The sequence below is a fragment of the Eubalaena glacialis genome, chromosome 2 (genome assembly GCF_028564815.1).
Source record: "Eubalaena glacialis isolate mEubGla1 chromosome 2, mEubGla1.1.hap2.+ XY, whole genome shotgun sequence".
NCBI classification, from domain to species: Eukaryota; Metazoa; Chordata; class Mammalia; order Artiodactyla; family Balaenidae; genus Eubalaena; species Eubalaena glacialis.
The window spans coordinates 50,221,380-50,239,148 of NC_083717.1; the positions used below are offsets into that span (position 1 = coordinate 50,221,380).

General features: G+C 50.3%; 1 protein-coding gene across 2 annotated transcripts in view; it reads right to left on the reverse strand.

Moving 5' to 3' along the window:
• Positions 1 to 548: 548 nt before the first annotated feature.
• The window catches only part of IGF1R (insulin like growth factor 1 receptor), a 305,438-nt gene continuing 288,217 nt past the window's right edge, over positions 549 to 17,769 (reverse strand). For both annotated transcript variants that reach the window (XM_061179987.1, XM_061179986.1), the window contains exons 19-21: positions 15,649 to 15,778; positions 9,139 to 9,273; positions 549 to 1,108 (exon numbers count right to left, since the gene is read on the reverse strand). In XM_061179987.1, coding sequence (XP_061035970.1) covers positions 727 to 1,108; positions 9,139 to 9,273; positions 15,649 to 15,778 — 647 coding nt within the window. In that variant the 3' untranslated portion in view covers positions 549 to 726. The remainder of the gene's footprint in view (positions 1,109 to 9,138; positions 9,274 to 15,648; positions 15,779 to 17,769) is intronic.

Consider the following 17,769-nt stretch of genomic DNA (forward strand, 5'->3'; position numbering starts at 1 on the left):
ATGTGAGACTTGAAAAGAACACCAGGGGACGATCGGATGGAGGGCATCACCAGCGTGGCTCTTAACGAGTGACTAGCTACCATGCTCGCTCAGGCCTCTGGAAACAAAAGAACAGTGCGGGGACGGTGAGGGAGAAAGTTCGGGGTTTTGGCAGAATTTGGCAGCGTTAACATGGTAACAACCTTGGATGAACGATGGCCCTTTGTAAATTTCGTATGTCCCTAAAAATGTTAAAGATATGGTTAAAAAATCCTGTCTCAACGTGTTTTATAAAGACCTATGGTGACCGGCAGGTGTGTTCAGGGGGGCCATGGAGGGACAGACGTTGCCTCAATCCAATACAAAGGGCGTCCCGGCTGGGCTTGCAGCAAATGTGTTTCCATCATGAAGCAGAAAGAAAGAGAAAGGTGAGAGAGAGGGAGAGAGAGACAGGGAGAGAGAGGAGACTTAATTCTCAAGTGTTCTGTTGCTATTAAGTGTTGTCATTAAGGTTCTTAAAGGCCCATGTCAGTTAAGGGTTTGGGTAGGGAAATAAAAAGCTGCTTGCATATTGAAAAAAGGAACATCCCAAATGTGTTTACTGCAGAGAAGCCGTCTCCCGTGGGCAGCAATGGCAGTTCTGAAGATCCACTGAGGTACAGGAGGCTGTGAATAGATTGTTAAAACTCTCCCCCCCACCCGCCGCCGTGTGCGCACGTTACTGTTTGCACGGATCGGGATCCAGGATCAGCAGGTCGAGGACTGGGGCAGAGGCAAGGCCCGCTCCTTCTTGCGGCCCCCGTTCATGTGCGCATAAGGCTGTCTCTCGTCGAAGCTGGCTCGAAGAACCAGCACGCCAGGGCCCGGACCGTTCTCGGCCTTGTGTCCTGAGTGTCTGTCGGGCAGCGGCAGGGAGGACGAGGAGGCCGAGGGGTCCAGGGGGACACTCTCCATGTTCTCCGGCTCTAGGTCCAGCTCCTCTGGCTCAGGCGGCTTGTTCTCCTCGCTGTAGTAGAAGGAGACCTCCCGGAAGCCGGGCTCCATCTCGTCCTTGATGCTGCTGATGATCTCCAGGAAGGAAGGCCTCATCTTGGGGTTGTACTGCCAGCACATGCGCATCAGTTCAAACCTGAGGGGAAGACAGACAGAGATGGGCCCAGCCTGGAAGGGGGCCGCGGCCGAGCGGCCCCGTGGCTACTTGCTGTGTGTGTCTTCCCCACCTACACGTGTACGGCAAGTGTGCCAAAGCAGTTCTGCTGCCTGTCTGGGCCTCTGGCTTTCTATCTCGATGGCGCAAGTAGCCTTCAGCTTCTCCTGACTTACGTCCACCAATGCAGTCACTTTATCCAGACCCAGGACCCAGGACCCTCCACGATACAAAACCCAAACTCTCACTTCCTGAGAAGGACAAATACAGGTTCCACACAAGTCTGCTATTACAGGTATTATTTACATAAAAAACAAACCAGCTTTCTATTTGAAGCATCTCTTGCAGCCACTGATTAAACATTATTTCCAGAATTAGAATGCAAGAAACCTCTGGTTTCTCACTAATAAGGTTGAGCAGTGATCACAGCTTTCCCCACGGTGATCTCTCCTTCACTTCCACCCATGCTATTTCTACGCTTCCTCCTGGTGGCAGGGGACCACTGGCAGAGAACTGAGGACAGGCAGTGCCAGGCAGCATGGCTGCAAGACAGAAGGGGCGCACGACCCACGTCTGGCGCCAGGGCTCAGGCTGCTCACTGCATGCCCTGGGGCGGCAGAGCCGCCCTGGGAGCCAGGCTGCCCTGAACCCAATGAGAGGCCCAGTGGGGCCCTGAGCCAGATGCCAACAAGCCAGCAGGGAGAGCCTGGTGGCAGAGTCCCTGCACAGGCCTGGGGCAGGCAGAGAGGGCACCTGGGCTGCAGCCCCTGGGAAGCCCTCAGAGTCACGTGGCCACAGGGAGAAACCTGGCATCGGACCCGAGCCCCCAGAACAGGAGGCTGCACCAGAAAAGCAGGGTGCTGCCGGGACAGCCAGGAAAGGCCCAGGCTCTGACAAGGTTCAGAATGGCCACAGGAGGAGGGGTGCTTCTTATTAACCTGGAACGCAGAGTGGTCCAGCCAAGTAGACCGCTGGCGCACAAAGGAGGTGGCTGAGCAAAGGTCCAGGCTGGCCAGAGTGTGGAGAAGGTTCCGAGAAGGGACCGGCCAGCAGCCCTTTCTCAAAAAGACCAAAGTGCCTTCCCTTCCACTTCTGTTCTCGCCAGAAAATTCCATTCTATGTTTTGTTTTAAAACTTCTGGTTAATGAGATAGTTTTCAATAAAAATGGCCAAAGGAACTCCCCACATCTAGGAAGCTCAAAGCACCCCAAACTGGCTTCCAGCCTCTGTCAGGCTGACACTTGACAGAGCAACTGCCTAAGCCTGGCCCCAGGGAAAGTTCCAAGGAGAGAAAGCCTGTGGGGACAGGAAAACTCCCGTGTCGATCCGCCAGCTACCTTGAAAGATGTGGGAAAATGGTGTCAGGTCAAGTCAGAGGGAAGAGGATGTGACCTTGAGGGAGGGTGGGAATGGGAGAGAGGCTTGCTGCCAGCTTTTGTAAATCAAGTTTTATTGGAACAGAAACACTGTTTGTTTACATATGATCTATGGCTGCTTTCAAACCACAACTACGAGTTGAACAGTTGAGATGGTTTGGCCTACAAGCCCGAAATATTTACCATGTGGGCCTTTACAGAAAAAGCTTGTCACCCCTGCTTTAGCGGAAAAAGAATTAGACAAAACATGAAGACTGACTAGTTCTTTCCCCTCCCAACTGAATCACCTACACTAGGTCACAGCACTAACCACACGGTAGTTAATTAATACTCTCGGTAGTGTTACAGGTGTAAATGGCTTTACTCTTCACGAGCCTGGGAAGGTGTGTATCATAATATAGCCCCATTTTATAGATGAGGAAGTGGAAGTACCAAGAGATTACATAATTTGTCCAAGGTCCCCAAACGAGTGAGGGTGGAGCAGGGATGGAGTTCTCGTGAATGATGTGCTTACACTTTGAACAACACCGACCTCAGAAAGAGGAATTTTCTCTCAACCTAAACAAGAGAAACCACAGTCCTGCCTGGAGGCTCTGCCTCTCCTGGCCATCCATCGACAGTCACAGGTGTCGTGCGGGCTTTGCAGATAAACTGGCAGCTTGTCCTTGGGTCACATGGTAAACAAGCCTCCTTCCATATCCCCCCCCACCAAAGAAAAAAGGGCCATAAATACATGAAATCCCTCTCCACGGCTCGGCTGCAATTTCCTCTCTGGCCGACTGACTTATCCCTGAATAGAAGCACAGCCAGGGCCAAGGACACGTGATGTGCCCTGGCTCCGTGCCCCTTGGCCTGGGGCTGAGAAGGTGCCACCAGCAGGGGAGGCATGTGAGTGACATCAGCACAAACAAACCACGTGGCACCACTTTTAAACCATTCCAGAGTCACGGCCCTTCCACTGCTGCCCATAAAAGGAAGTCTTTTTACTCTGTGGGATTCAAGACCTTGTTTACACTATCTCCACAAGAAAACTTTCCAGTAGACTTTAGAAGGATTTATGAGCTGATAAAACTCCTCTTTAAAAAAGCACATTTTTTACAACTGGTCAGCTCTGGGGAGCTGGAGTCGTCCTTTACTGAACGCCTGCATTGGAGGTGTGCGGGCACGCAGCCTTCACCTGGGGCAGGGGCAGGGGCAGGGGCAGAAGCAGACGGGGCTGCTGCCCTCGTGTGACCCCGGAGGCCGGGTGATGGTCTCATCCCGCTCACTGTCTCCTCCCCATTCCCGGCTCTGCTGTGTGCGGGCAGGCGGCAATCACGGGCCGAGCGGCCTAGGGCAGCCCAGCACCTAAGTGCTGGCACAGCCTCAGTCCAGGTGAAGACTGTCACGACAAAGAGCCCACATTCCAGAGAGGACCTGCAGGGCTCATTTGCACCCGCTTTTCCCCTCCGGGCAGCCCTGAACAGCCAGGACTGTCTTATGACCACTTCTCAGCCAGGAGGGGCAGTGGGACAGGGGCCTGCCTGACCGCTCACCCCACGCTACTCTGTTTTGGGGCAGAGATCTAAGGCAGGACCCGTGCACCAGGGAAAAGCCCACTGCAGGCTAACTGGGCACGAGTGCCATTCCTGACTGTTTGGATCCCACTCAAGCACTGGATTCCCACAAAACTGGCCCAGGATTCCCGACAATGTGTGGGGGCTTTAATCAGCAACAGGGAAAACCATGTTTGAAAACTGCAAAACAACCAAAGTCTACTGAGTTTGTTTCAGACTCATCCGTGAGTTGATGACTCTCTGGGCTAAAAAGTTCAAATTCCTTTCTGAACGCTGCACACAGAAGGCCTCCCTGGCAGAGGGTCTTGATGTGTGACACTGCCAGAGTCCCACCCGCAGAGAACATGGTCCATGCTCAGCGCGCACCTCTGCTCCAGCCTGTGTCCCAGCATCAGAGTCCCGCCCTTCCAGTCACTGGACCTGCTGAGAGTGCGGGCCGCTCCCCACAGTCCTAGCTCTGGGCTGGAGCAGTCAGCACTCACTCAGAGGGGCTCAAGGACATTGGTGGTGTGAGTATGGAGACCTGTGTGCAAGAGAAGGTTAAGGACAAGCTTTGTTGTCAATCTAAAATACGGATCCACCATTGAACCACAAGCCGAATCTGTCTCATGCCACTTGCTGATCGATTCACACTGAATCTCAGGGTTGAGACCCATGGGCCTAGACACTCTGCAGCCTGGACCATGGTACCTTTCCTCTAAAGCTGTGCACCCTGTTCCATTGAGGGGATCAGAACTGTTGGCTACTTGGGAAGAGCCAGCTTCATCTATTCCCGGGCATCGCCGAGCAATGATGCTGAGCTGAGGTCCACCAGCAGCCCCTGCACACCTGCCCCCTGTTACCCTATGGGTGCCATTCACACCTCTGGAACTGAAGCACACAACCTCTCTCCCACATGGAGGCCCAGCATGGCTTTCAGGCAACTCCCAAGGGCTCAGTGACCCTGCTCTCCTCTGAGAGAAACAACAGTCCATTCTTTCATATTTTGTAATAAAAGAACCCGTCTCTCAGAACACGTCTTCCTTACCTAAGCTCATCAATAAATTCACAAGGACAATACAGACGCTCCTTATAAAACTGACTTGCCTCCTTTCACTTTGTTCTTTTCTTAGAAGGGAGAAAATTTGCTAAGGGGGTTCTAGATGGCGAGGCAGAAATGCCTCCTGAATTATACACTTAATAAGCCAGAGTAATGTCTCCATGTAAATTTCCTTGTCACTCTATGCTGGGAACAGGAAGTATGCTGCCTTTCCCATGGCAGGGGGTTGCTTCCCAGGCATATTAAATTAATATTAAAACTCCAGTCACCTGTGGGCAGATCAACTTCAAGAGTCCCACAAATTTCTCAGAGACAATGTTTATTCAAGTCAAAGAGAAAGCTCAAAAACAGTACCTCTCCTCCCACCATCCCCAAACCACACGAACAAAGCTCACACCTGCTTTCTTGGACTGTTTCTATGCTTGCTAAAATACCACCACTTCTAGTGTTAGACTCTTCTGGCACTGGACACGCTCAGGCCAATTCAGTGGGCATCACTCCTCAAACTCTGTTACTTATATTTTTGCTCAGAAGGAAGGTTGCTCTTCTAATGGGCTGACATGAATACAGTGGCTGCACTGTTCAAAGTGGAGGGCAGTCACCTGTGAGGGGGGGCAGTCATCAGTAGGGTGTGGTGGCTGGCCTATGACACCCCAGTGGTCCTCACTTCCTGGTGTCCACGCCTCACATAATCTCCTTTCACATCAAATAAGGCTGCCTGTTAGCCCATATGAGGTTGTGGACACCGTGGAGCGTGATTTCCAGGCCACGAAGAACACTGTGGCTTCTGCTCTGCTGTGGGAGCAATTGCTCTGGGGTAGGGGAGGCAAGCTCTAGGCCCGCGGGCCAAATCTGGCCAGCTGTCTAATTTTGTAAGGCCTATGAGCTAAGGATGGCTTTTACATTTGTAAATGGTTGAAAAAAAAAATCAAAGAAGAGTAATATTTTGTGACAAAATGAAAGCTATGTGAAATTCAAATTTCAGTATCCAGAAATAAAGTTTTCTTGGAGCACGGCCACACTTGTTCCTGTGATGTCTCTGGCTGCTCTTGTACAACGGCAGAGTTGAGTAGCTGCAGTTGAGATCGTAGGGGCCCACAGAGCCGAAAATATTTACTATCTGTCCTTTTGGAGAAAAGGTTTTCTGAGCCCTGCTCTAGAAGAAGCCAGCTGCATGGCACGACGACACTCAAGCAGCGTCACAGAGGAACTAAGGCCTCACGTGGCAACTGGTGGCGTGAGTTCTCCATCTTGGAAGTGGATCCCAGCCCTGGTCAAGCCTTCAGATGACTGCAGCCCCGGCTGCCAGCCAGACTGTGACCTCAGGAGACCCCCGGCCAGAGCCAGCCAGCTAAGCTGCTCCTGGATCCCTGACCTCCAGAAACTCTGTGAGATAATAAATGCTTATTGTTGTCTTAAACTGTTAGGTTTCAGGTAATGTTATACGGAAATAAAAAAAACTAACACAGGTGGAGAGAGGGAGAGTTTCCACCAGGGGCAAGAAAATGCACTAAGTGGCCATGTGGATCTCTTCCATCTTTGGGTCCTGAAGTCTGAAGAGGCTGTACTAGGGAGTGTGTTGGTGAGGGATCCAGGGCTCCCACTGCCCCCTTTTGCACAGCCCTCTGAGGAGTGGAGCTTCCTCTCATGCGTGGGTGTATCCTGTGCCCCACGTCCAGGACACATGCAGGTTTCCTAGTCCGGGCCCATGCTCAGATGATCAATGGGTACTCCCACCCCAACACACACACACACACACACACACTCTCACACACACACTCTCTCTCATACAGACACACACACTCTCACACACACACTCTCATACACTCACACACTGTCACACACTCTCACACACACACACGCTCATACACACACTCTCACACACACACACTCTCATAGACACTCTCACACACATACTCTCACACTCTCATACAGACACACTCACACACTCACACATACACTCACACACTCTCATACACACACACTCACACTCTCTCACACACACACACTCACACACTCTCACACCCACACTCACACACACATACACTCACACACTCTCATACACACACTCACACACACACACTCTCACACTCACACACACACTCTCTCTCAGACTCACACATACACACACACTCTGAGGCAAAGATGTTCCCTTTCCTGCAGCATTCTCTGGCCTCTTTCCTAATTCCATGCAAGCTGTCCCTGGGATAGAACAGGCTTTGGCTGAGTAAATGCTCAGAGGCAGCAGTTAAAGAGCAGGATACCCAGCTAATGTACCCCTGAAGCAGCAGCGCAGTCAGACCCAGGAGAACAAGTTCCACCCCCACTCCCCACCCCCGCCCTCTACCTGGAGCTTAGGGATTCAGTCTTGGAAGCTACACTAAAAGTGCTTTAAAAAAACCCCGAAAACCTTGGTTTATTGACAGGACAATGGTTTCTGCTTCCCAGGCTGAGGCAGTCAGATTCTAAGACAGTCCCCAAGATTCCCTCCCCTGGTGTAAACGCCCTGTATGATCCCCTCACTTGAGTGGGAGGGACTTGTGAATGTGATGAGATTTCACTCCTCCATTTAGGTTTCTAATAATTGACTCTAAGTTAATCAGAAGGGAGATTATCCTGGGTGGATGTGACTTAATCAGGTAAAAAAAAAAAAAAAAAGTCAAAAAGCAGCAGAGAGATTCTCTTGCTGGCCCTGAAGAAGAAAGCTGCTTTGTTGTGAGAAGGCCAATGGAGGGGAAGTATGGCAAGGACTGGGAGCTGAAAGCTAGCAAGACCCTGGGACCTCAGTCCTACAGCCACAAGGGGCTGACTCCTGCCAACAACCTGAAGGGGCCTGGGAGAGGGAGGCTCCATGAGCCTCAGATGTTCACAGCTCGGGCTGACATCTTGATCTCAACCTCATCAGACTGAGCAGAGGAGCCAGCACTCCCACTTCCTGATCCATGGAAACCTTGGGAGACCAAATGAACAGAGCTTTCCTGGCTGTTGGGGCCGATTTCCCTGGTACCCACTCGACGTGGCGTCTGACTCACATCTGTAAATCACCCCACCATGAGGGGGCCCTGCCCAAGTCAGTGCTCACTCAAGGCTGGTGCGCGGGTAGGTGGCAGATCTGGACAGAGCCTTCCACAGACACGGAGACAGCCCAACAGCTCCTCTGGGGCCCTTTCCAACGTGAGGCCAAATCTGTCCTGAAAAGCACTTCTGGAAAATTCCTGCATTGGTCTTGAAGTATTAGTGGTAGCCTACCTTCTACCTATTGGGATCCAGAAGAATCTTGAGCCCTGCCTTAATGTGCATGTCGAAAGCAAGTCCACTGCTCCCCATCTGTACCTGTCTGCACCTGACGACCCAACCACAGCACACCTGCACATCCTCACACCTGCACACCCTCACACCTTCAGCAGCTCTGACCTAAACTGACAGAGGGGCTTCTTCTAAGAACACTGAGCAGGGAGGCCCACGAGGCGTCATGGACTGTTTCCCGTTATCTGACAGATCTCAGGAACAGAAAGCTACATGCCAGGGCTGTGCCTGCCAGGAGGCCCCCTGACTGCCTCTAGGTCGGCACAGCCGCTGGAGGAGGCTGCTGAGAGCCTGCCACTCACAGGCCTTTTATGACTTTTGTAAACACTTAACAGGAAAGAAACATGGGGGGACCGCAGGTGGTGGCAGCATCCTGGAACCGCCTGCAAAAGGAGGTCTGAGGTCCACAGGCCTGGAGGAGCCCTGCTGATGGCTGGGGAGTAGCCTGGGACTGTGGCTTAAGAGTAATCAGTGTCATGTTGCTACATTTTCTTAAAAAAACTCTGCCTGGAGAAGACCAGCAGGGATTGCTTTGGTCAAGTATTTCACAAAGACGTTTGGCCTGAGAAACCACAATGCAAACTGCAAATCCGAACCCCAGGATTAAGGAAGATGGGGCAGGATTAAGGCACTTGCCCAAAGGGACAGGTTCTTTCCATTAGGATAAACCCTCTTCTTAACTGCTCTGGTCATCCCAGCACCCGCCGGGGCCAGAGGGACCCAGCATATACATACAGCATGTCAGGACAGTTGTCCGGCTTGTCCAGAAGGCCGCCCTCCATGACGAAGCGAAGGACTTGCTCATTGGACAGGCCCTGGTATGGCTGCTCGGCCAGCGTGGCGATCTCCCAGAGGACGACCCCGAAGGACCTACAGGGAGAAAAGAAACGTGAGGTGCTCGGAAAGGGGTGGACAGAGCCACACAGCCCTCTCCCTTTGGGCGACTGAGCGCATGTCAGGCAGCGAGCCAGGCCCTGGGCTAAGTGTGGAATATCCATCCTCGTGTGTCGTAGAGTCGATGCAGCCCTGGTGGCACAGCTCTGCCAGCTGAGGGGAGGGAGTGTTCAGGGCCCTTGAACAGCCAGCGAGCACGTGATCTCCAATGGGAGCCCCAGGCAAGCTGAGTTCAGGGCCCAGCCCCAGCCAGGACCCTGCAGGGCAGCGTCTCCCTAATGTGCTTTATACCACCAATAATCGAATGCTGGTCCCCAGGCCCGGCTGGGACAGTGATTTAGTGCAAATCCCTGGGACTAAATGCAGCCTGGGACAAGCAAGCTGTTCAACAAGCTCCCCGTTTTGAAACTTCTCTACGCAGGAACCCCTGGTTGAGTTTTTAACGCCTACGGATGCCTGGGCCCCCGACTGATTTCACTGGTCTGGGGTGGAGGCCTGGGCCTTGGGGTGTCGAAAAGCTCAGTGGGGATCTTACAGGTCCAGGAGGGCCCGGGGAGACGAGGGGCTTAGCCTCACAGGTGGGGGACAGAGAGGGGCGGCACTGGCTGGGGTGGGGCTCACGCACTAGGAAGAATCCTTAGGCCCAGAGTTTAGCCAAGGGCAGGGGAAGGGGGTGGCCGAGGAACCAAGTCAGCAAGGGGAGCAGGGAGCGATTCCGCCTCGCATGCGCTTCTGCCTGTAGGTTAGAAGATCCTACTACTGGAAAACAAACTAAAATAGGTATACACATACACAGAAATTTCAGACTGAGGATGTTAAAAAAGGCAGTGCTGTAATCTGCAAAATAAAGGTGCCTTCCCAGCATACATCGCCGTCTTTCACAAATTCTCCACGGTCTATTTGCCTTTCCATTCGGTTCCTTTCCACAGATTAAAGCCTGCCGCTTGGCCAGCCCGAGGGGCTTCCTGGACCTTCCGCAGGCCAGGGGTGTGGGCAAAGCCGCACTGAAAATTCTGGGGCGGCGCTTCCTGCCCAGAGCTCTGCGGATCCTGGCCAAGCTGAGCCAGGAGGGCCGCGGACTTTGTATCAGAATGTTTTACTCGATGCTTCAGCTCCTTTCCATGAACAAAAGGGTTTTGTACAAATTGATGCTGAGAGCAGATGTCAGACATAAATATTTAGAATCTTAGCCCTCAGAGGACCGACCCACCCAAGACCCTTTTGAACCTCAGTGACCGAGAAATAGTCTTGGTATTGCACGGGAGACCTAGGAAAGCTGAAGGCCCGGAGGCCCAAATGCAGTGTTTGCAGGCCCAGCCGAGGGCAGTGGGCTCCCCGTCAACCTGGGCTGGGGGATCTCCGCAGACTGAATTGGCCTGGTCACCTAGGTCGCTGCCTCAGAGGCCATGGCTCCCAACTCCACCTCTGAAATGCGGTACCCAACTGACGGCAGGCCTGGCCTGAGAAATAACCTGAAAATGCGGTTTCGCCCAGCCCCACGTCCCCCTCCTGCCCCACACGCTCCTCGGCTGTGCCAGCTGCTGTCAGGCGGCCAGCGCCCACCAGACGGCGCCCGTGCTGACCACTCAGTGCCTATTGCCCCACTCCAAGCTCTGGGTTACTGTGGATCCTTGACCTTAATGCGTCTCAACTCTGTCTCGCCACCCTGATATTGCCAAATGTCTCCTAGGAGACGCCATCAACCCTGTGGAGAACCACTGCTAGTGTAACATCACTAAAATGAGAACCACAACTCTAGTATAAAGTCAGAAGCTCATGCGTTTAGCTTCTCTCATAAGTGAATCAAATAAACTCTTCAGAAATTAAAAAGTGTTTCCCAGCGGGTTTGGGGCAGTCGAGGAAAAAAATATTAACTTTCTTAGAGAATGCCACTTTCCTTTGTAGAGGAGGGGAAAAAAAATCCTTTTCTTCTGTCCTGCTCAGTTCTCGGCTGGGGCTCTGTATCAAAAGACAGATTAACAAGAGAAAGGGTACAGATTTTTTAAATATAAGTTTTACACGACACAGGAGCCTTCATAAGGAAATGAAGACCCAACAAAGTAGTAAAACCTAAGCATTTTTTATATTAGTTTTGATGAAGAGCACAAAGTCATGGAAAAAGGTGACAGGACAGAAGGATATGAGCAAAGGGTACAGTGAACTGGGGAAGCCTAGCAAGACTTGTTAGTCCAGATTCCTCTTGGTGTCTTAGGAAATAAGGATGCTTCTTTCCTCCAGGGCATATAAGCCTGCTTCAGGGGAAGGTCAGAGAGTCCTTCCTGCAAATTCCACTTCTCGACTCCTTCAGCTTAAAAGAGTCAACATGCCAACGACAAACTCCTACAGTACAGCACAGGGAACTAACTATATTCAATAGCACGCCAAGGTCATCCTTCCCACACCTCCTCAGATAACCCCACAGCTTGCCCGTGCAGGCTCAGACCTGCCCAAAGGTCTGCTCCCCTCCTTTCGTCCTCCCAGCACATCCTCAGCGCAGATGGTTGCCCTTGCCTGGCCCGCAGGACGCCTCCTTTTTGGCACCAATGTCTTACTCAGAGGAGCTTCACACTCTAGCTTAACGTGAACTTCTTCAAACACGGCTCTAGGTCACTCTCCGGCTCAGAAGCCTCTCCTCACAGAGCCTGCAGCATTAGTCCCAAACCCCTAACACAAGAGCCAAGGCCTCACTTGAGCTCTCTTCAGCCAAACCCCCTTGAGGAAGTCCCACCACCCTCCACACGCACTAAGCGCTTCCCACCACCGTGGTTTCCCCCAGTGTTCCCACCGCCAAGAGCCCACTTCCTCACTGTTCGGAAGGTGACAGACAGTCCATACTTCAGGGTGCCCCACGACTCCCGCTCTTCGGGGAAGGGGTCTGTGATCCCAGCCTGTCAGGGTCGCTTCCTGTTCTCTACAAGACTTCATCCCTCAGGGACAACCACCATGTCTCTAGGTACCCTGGTTCTTGCATGTGCTGAGCACTGTGCCTGGGCCATGCCAGGTCCTCATGATCACACACATGAAAGAACACAGAATGTGACAGAGCCGGCTCTCCACAAAGGCTTTCCCCGGAGTGACTCTGGTTTGATGTCAGCGTCACCTGTCTGTGAGGGCCACTTAGTGCTGGCGTCCTTCACAGGACATGACTAGCCGAGTTCAACCATTTTTCTGCCCCAAGGTATGGAGGCTAAAGCATCTCTACCCAACACCAGCGTTCCTCCCTGTCATCACCAGTTGTCACAGGGGCCATTTAAACATCTACGGAGGTTCTGCAGACATCCCCAAACAGACCTTACCTCACAGATGGAGTAGCTAAAGCCCACAGATACCCCATGGTTTGACCAAGGCCACACAGCCAGAGACACTGAGAAATATGCAACGCCTGCAGGTTTTTCAGAGCAGGTCATTTACAATGTGGTACTGGCATTTAATGCCTCATACAAAAGCAAGCTTTGAATTTTATGGATTTAATCTTTAAACATTAGATAAATGCCTTTGTGTGAAGTCTTTTCTAATTACGAGCATTGGGGTTGTTTTCCCAAGTAAGGGACAACTTGGTGTGAGACTCACTTCAATTCCAGTGGTGGTTAAAGTCAGCATTCAATAATTACACCTCCTCGGGCTTCCCTGGTGGCGCAGTGGTTGAGAATCTGCCTGCCAATGCAGGGGACACGGGTTCGAGCCCTGGTCTGGGGGGATCCCACATGCCGCGGAGCAACTAGGCCCATGAGCCACAGCTACTGAGCCTGCGCGTCTGGAGCCTGTGCTCCGCAACAAGAGAGGGCGCAATAGTGAGAGGCCCGCGCACCGCGATGAAGAGTGGCCCCTGCTTGCCGCAACTAGAGGAAGCCCTCGCACAGAAACGAAGACCCAACACAGCCAAAAATAAATAAATAAATAAATAAATAAATAAATAAATAAATAAATAATAAAAATAAAGGAATTCCTTTAAAAAAAAAAAAAATAATTACACCTCCTCATACCAGGACGGGATCTGTCAATGTCCCACCCACCAGCAAATCGAAACCTACAGAGATATCCACATTACCTGCTGATGTGAATTCGCCACTGAAGAACCAAATAACTCTAGGAGGGAGCAACCAGCCCTGGATATTTGTGGCCATTTGGAAAGCTTCTCAGTAAGTCAAGAAATGAAGACTGTTGTAGGGTGATTCAGTTGCCCAGGAAGGGAACACACCTTCAAGCCATGGATTTCCCCCTCCCCAGTCCTGTGCCTGGTTCCCTCCATGCCTGGAGGGCACACCTGTGTCTTCTAACCCAAAGGAACCATTTGCAGGGATACAGTGCTACAAGGGAGCTATAAGAGGAACAAGGACAGTGCCCAAGGGCCTGGGAATAATGTCTCCAAGGATAGCAGGAAAACCTAAAGATGTTCTACCTAGAGAAAAGAGACCACTTCCTTGTGACTCCAAGGCCTGTCTTATCAAAAACAGAGCAGGGTGTGCAACCGTGCTACAGAGAAGGGCCAACGGGGTGTCAGAAAGAGGCCGACTTAAGCATAGCATGAGAAAGACCTGCAAAACCCAAGGATGTCTTAAGGATTAGGGCTGTCTGTCTTTATGAGAGAGGAATTAGCAGTCCCTGGAAATATGTGAGCAGAAGCTCAAAAACCAGCTGTCAAAGATGCTGTAGATGGGGTTTGGGGACTGGTCCTGACCTCAGAATATCTTCTGATCCTAAAATTCTAGGGTATCTTCTGCAAAGTCAAATACAATTCTTTGTATTTCTTTCTAGACTTTAACTATTTAGGGATGACTGTTTTATACCATTGAATACACTCAGAAATGATTTTCATTCCTTCAAGAGGGAGCACTTTAGATCCTGGGGAGCTGAGAAGCCTTCCATATTCTCCATCGTCCTAGCCTACCCACCTTACCAGTGTTATCCTCAAAGTCTATGTTAAAAAAAAAAACTAAAGCACTGTCAAAGCCTGAACATGGAATGGAATGAATATGAAATCCCTACTCTTGTTTATATATATTTTTTCTTACTGGTTCATAATGTCTACGTCATCAAATGGGAGAAAAATGGCAATGAACACCCTTTACTGCTGCTTGTTGCAATTGCTGCTAACCAGAATTTGGTAAACTTAGCCTGTGAGATATTAACAACTCTAGTTTTATCTTCCTGTCCTGCCTCTGTTTTCCCTGGCTCTCATGGTTTTCTATTTTACTGCACTGTAAGCTGACCTCAAAGTTGTTGGAAGCATGGATCCTAGAATAAACAGATGCGGGTGTGGACCCAGGCCTGTCCTCTCCCCATCATCTCTATATCTAAAAATGGTGTTGAACACTTTGATTTGACTGTGAAGAGGGAACCATCTTGAATAGGCTGATTGCAAAACAGACCTCACACTTGAGCTCAAGAAGAAATCATGCTTTGCTGGGTCACATTCAAATGCTATTTCCAATTCGCACCTGTCTTCAAAATAGGATCCAAGGCCCTTGATCCCAAGGTTCACGAGGTTAAAAAAAAAAATGATGTCGGTCACTATTTAAATAGCTCCTCTATGTGGTCATCCCTACAGTTGGAGTAAACAACTACCATTTCTGTAACACACCAGCAATGGGATCTCCTGAGAGGACAGCCAAGAAACTAGCTGACGTTCTAGAAGGTAGACGTGCCAGGGCCTTCGTCTGCCAAGAACCTGAATCGTATTTCAGAACCTGACCACCTCTCCACAATGTTGCTGAGGAGCTGCAATAAACAATACTATCAAAAGGCCTCTGCATCCGCAGCTGATGCACCTTCTACCCCAAGATATGTCCATGACTAAGGGAGACATTTTGCTTTCCACACCATCCCTGGGTCAACAACGATAGGTGCCCGTTGGAAGAGGACAGACAGCAGATGGAACCAATAGGAAAACACATCAAGACTCATAAGCTTTCGGTCTAAAATAAGCACTGTCTGCAATCTGAAGGTTTAATTAGGTGAAGCAACCCCCTCCCCAAACACACACATATGCACACGCGTGCGCGCACACACGTCACATCTATTTATTGCGAAAGAAAATGAGAGAAGGCAGGCGGGGGAAAAGCAGAAAGAGGTAAAATTTTCTGGCTTGTCCCCATACCCTAGCCCCTGGTGGTGTGTCTCCAGGCCTCCCAACCACTCGGTGAGCAGCTAAGCATTGAAAGAAATGTTGGTCCCACAAATTCTTTAGATCCCACAAGTGCCCACTGACAACAGGAACACGTCAGTGATGAGGGGGTGGCCCCCATCACACTGAGTCAAAGCTGGAAAGGGGTAACAATGAACAGAAAACAGGAGGAAAGGAAAGGACTCGTGGGGGCCGGGGGCTGGCGTTACAGGAAAGGTCTCTCGTACCAGACGTCAGAGTGCGTGGTGAAGACTCCATCCTTGAGGGACTCGGGGGACATCCAGCGCACAGGCAGCAGCCCCTTCCCTCCCTTCCGGTAATAGTCCGTCTCATAGATGTCTCTCGTCATCCCAAAATCTGTGAGGAGGAGAGGAGGCACGAGCGTTACCCCGTGTGAGTAATGTCGGGGGAGAAGCTAAGAGGCACAGTGACGTCTCAGAGGAGGGTCCTGTGCCCACAGCCAAGTCCAAGGGGAAACTGGCTTTAGGTAGGCCGATATCCATGCTGCCACCTGATGAGGCAGAAACTGTAGGGGAGGACCGGTGAGTCACGTGACAAGCAAATGCCCAGAAATCTCTGCCCTTAAATATACTTAACAATGTGATTCTTTTAAGAAGGCAGCTCCCTCATTGCATTTAAAATGAGAGGCATCTTACAAATTATCAGGACCCATAGTTTACCAGGAAAATATGTACTGAGTAGAGCAAAGGTCATTTGTATGTGGTTTAAAAACATGATCAAATAGCCAGGAGCATGTTGACTCTATTTACTTGGTAACACTGCCTCATTATCAGAGGAAAGAAAGTAGTTTCACCATCTAATAAGGGGGAAAATATTGACAGTACCAATTCACAATGAAAAAAGTACACAGTAAGATGCCTAAGAGATGGTATTTACTAGGCCCCTGAAGCTATTACTCAATAATGTTTTTCAACATAATACTCCCACTCATTTTTGAAAATGTCTTCCATTTTCCATGTCTCTAGAAGATGTCACATAATTATGTTTGATGGCAGGCTTGCTTTATAATCCTAAATTATTGCTTCTTTGTCAGATTTTGATTTTCCACTCAATCATGTAACCTTTTCTTACAGGGACTCTTCCGTTCTCCTTCCCAGGAGAAGGGGCTGCTCTCCTTTTTAAAATGTTCATTTATGTCTCTAACTCTGCCACAAAGAGGTAAGGCTACAAAGCAAACACAGAGAACAAAGTTCCTTGGACGTTAATCAACATAAATTCCTTGTACTATGCTAACGGCCATCGAATTGCCTCTGGTAAAATTGCTTGTCATATTTGTAATCCATAGGACACTGGGCATTAGAAAAACATTTTTGAATCCTAGCGAAGAATAAAAACGAAGTGCTAAAGTCTTATCTCCGAACTATCCAGTGACATGCAAATAGAGGATTTGCTTTTCCTTGCACAAAAAGGAAAGACAGAAATCCCAGAAAAAAAGCACAGACTATTTCTTCCTTAACCCAAAAGAAAAATTTCAAATTTTAGGAAAAAAAAACACAGTACAAAGAAAACATCACTATAAATATGCCACATGGTTAAATAGCAAATAGAGTCCTTGCTGATTTGGACTTCCAATGGCAAGTGGCACAGAAACGGCTCTCCCGCAGTGAGGGCGAGCAGGGAAGTAAAGGAGCAGGAACTGAGTTAGGCCACAGACACTAACGTTTCCATTTCCGAGGACCTGCCCACACCCAGCACGTATGTGCCTGGTGCTTTCCTGCACCGAGTCTTTCCCAGCATCTCATGGCTCTCTTACAGCATCATCCCCATTTCAGACGTCAAGAAATTGGGGCTCACAGAACTTAAAGACACTTGCCGCAAGCCTCAAGTCTGTTAGCGGCAGAACCGGGATTTAGTTTAGTTAGTGACTGCCTGGCTCTGCAGCTGGGGAAGGGAGCCGGTTGGCATCTCTGTGGGAACAATCTGAGTCCTCGCTGAGAAGGGAAGGGGAGGGAGCAGGGTACACAGAGGAAGCCCAGGCAGCAGCCATAGGGGCTCTTCCCTGAGAGCCCCAGGGCAAGACAACCTCAGACTTTCAGGGGTGTCAAATGTGTGGATGCCTCAAAGGGCCAATCCAGGGACACACAGAATAACTGATGGCCAAGGATATTTGCTATACGATATGGCTCCATCCATTACCTCTAGCTCCTACAAATGAAAGATAAAGACGCCCATCCCCACTTGGGAAACCATTCTAGAGGGGATACTCATTGTTCACCAAAGGGCCAAAATATTCATTCAAAATCATTGTTAAAAAAACCCCCAAAACACTGCTAAAGGAAGGCAAGCACTTCCAGAACAGACAGTTCAAGAGCTAGACAAAGAGGTTT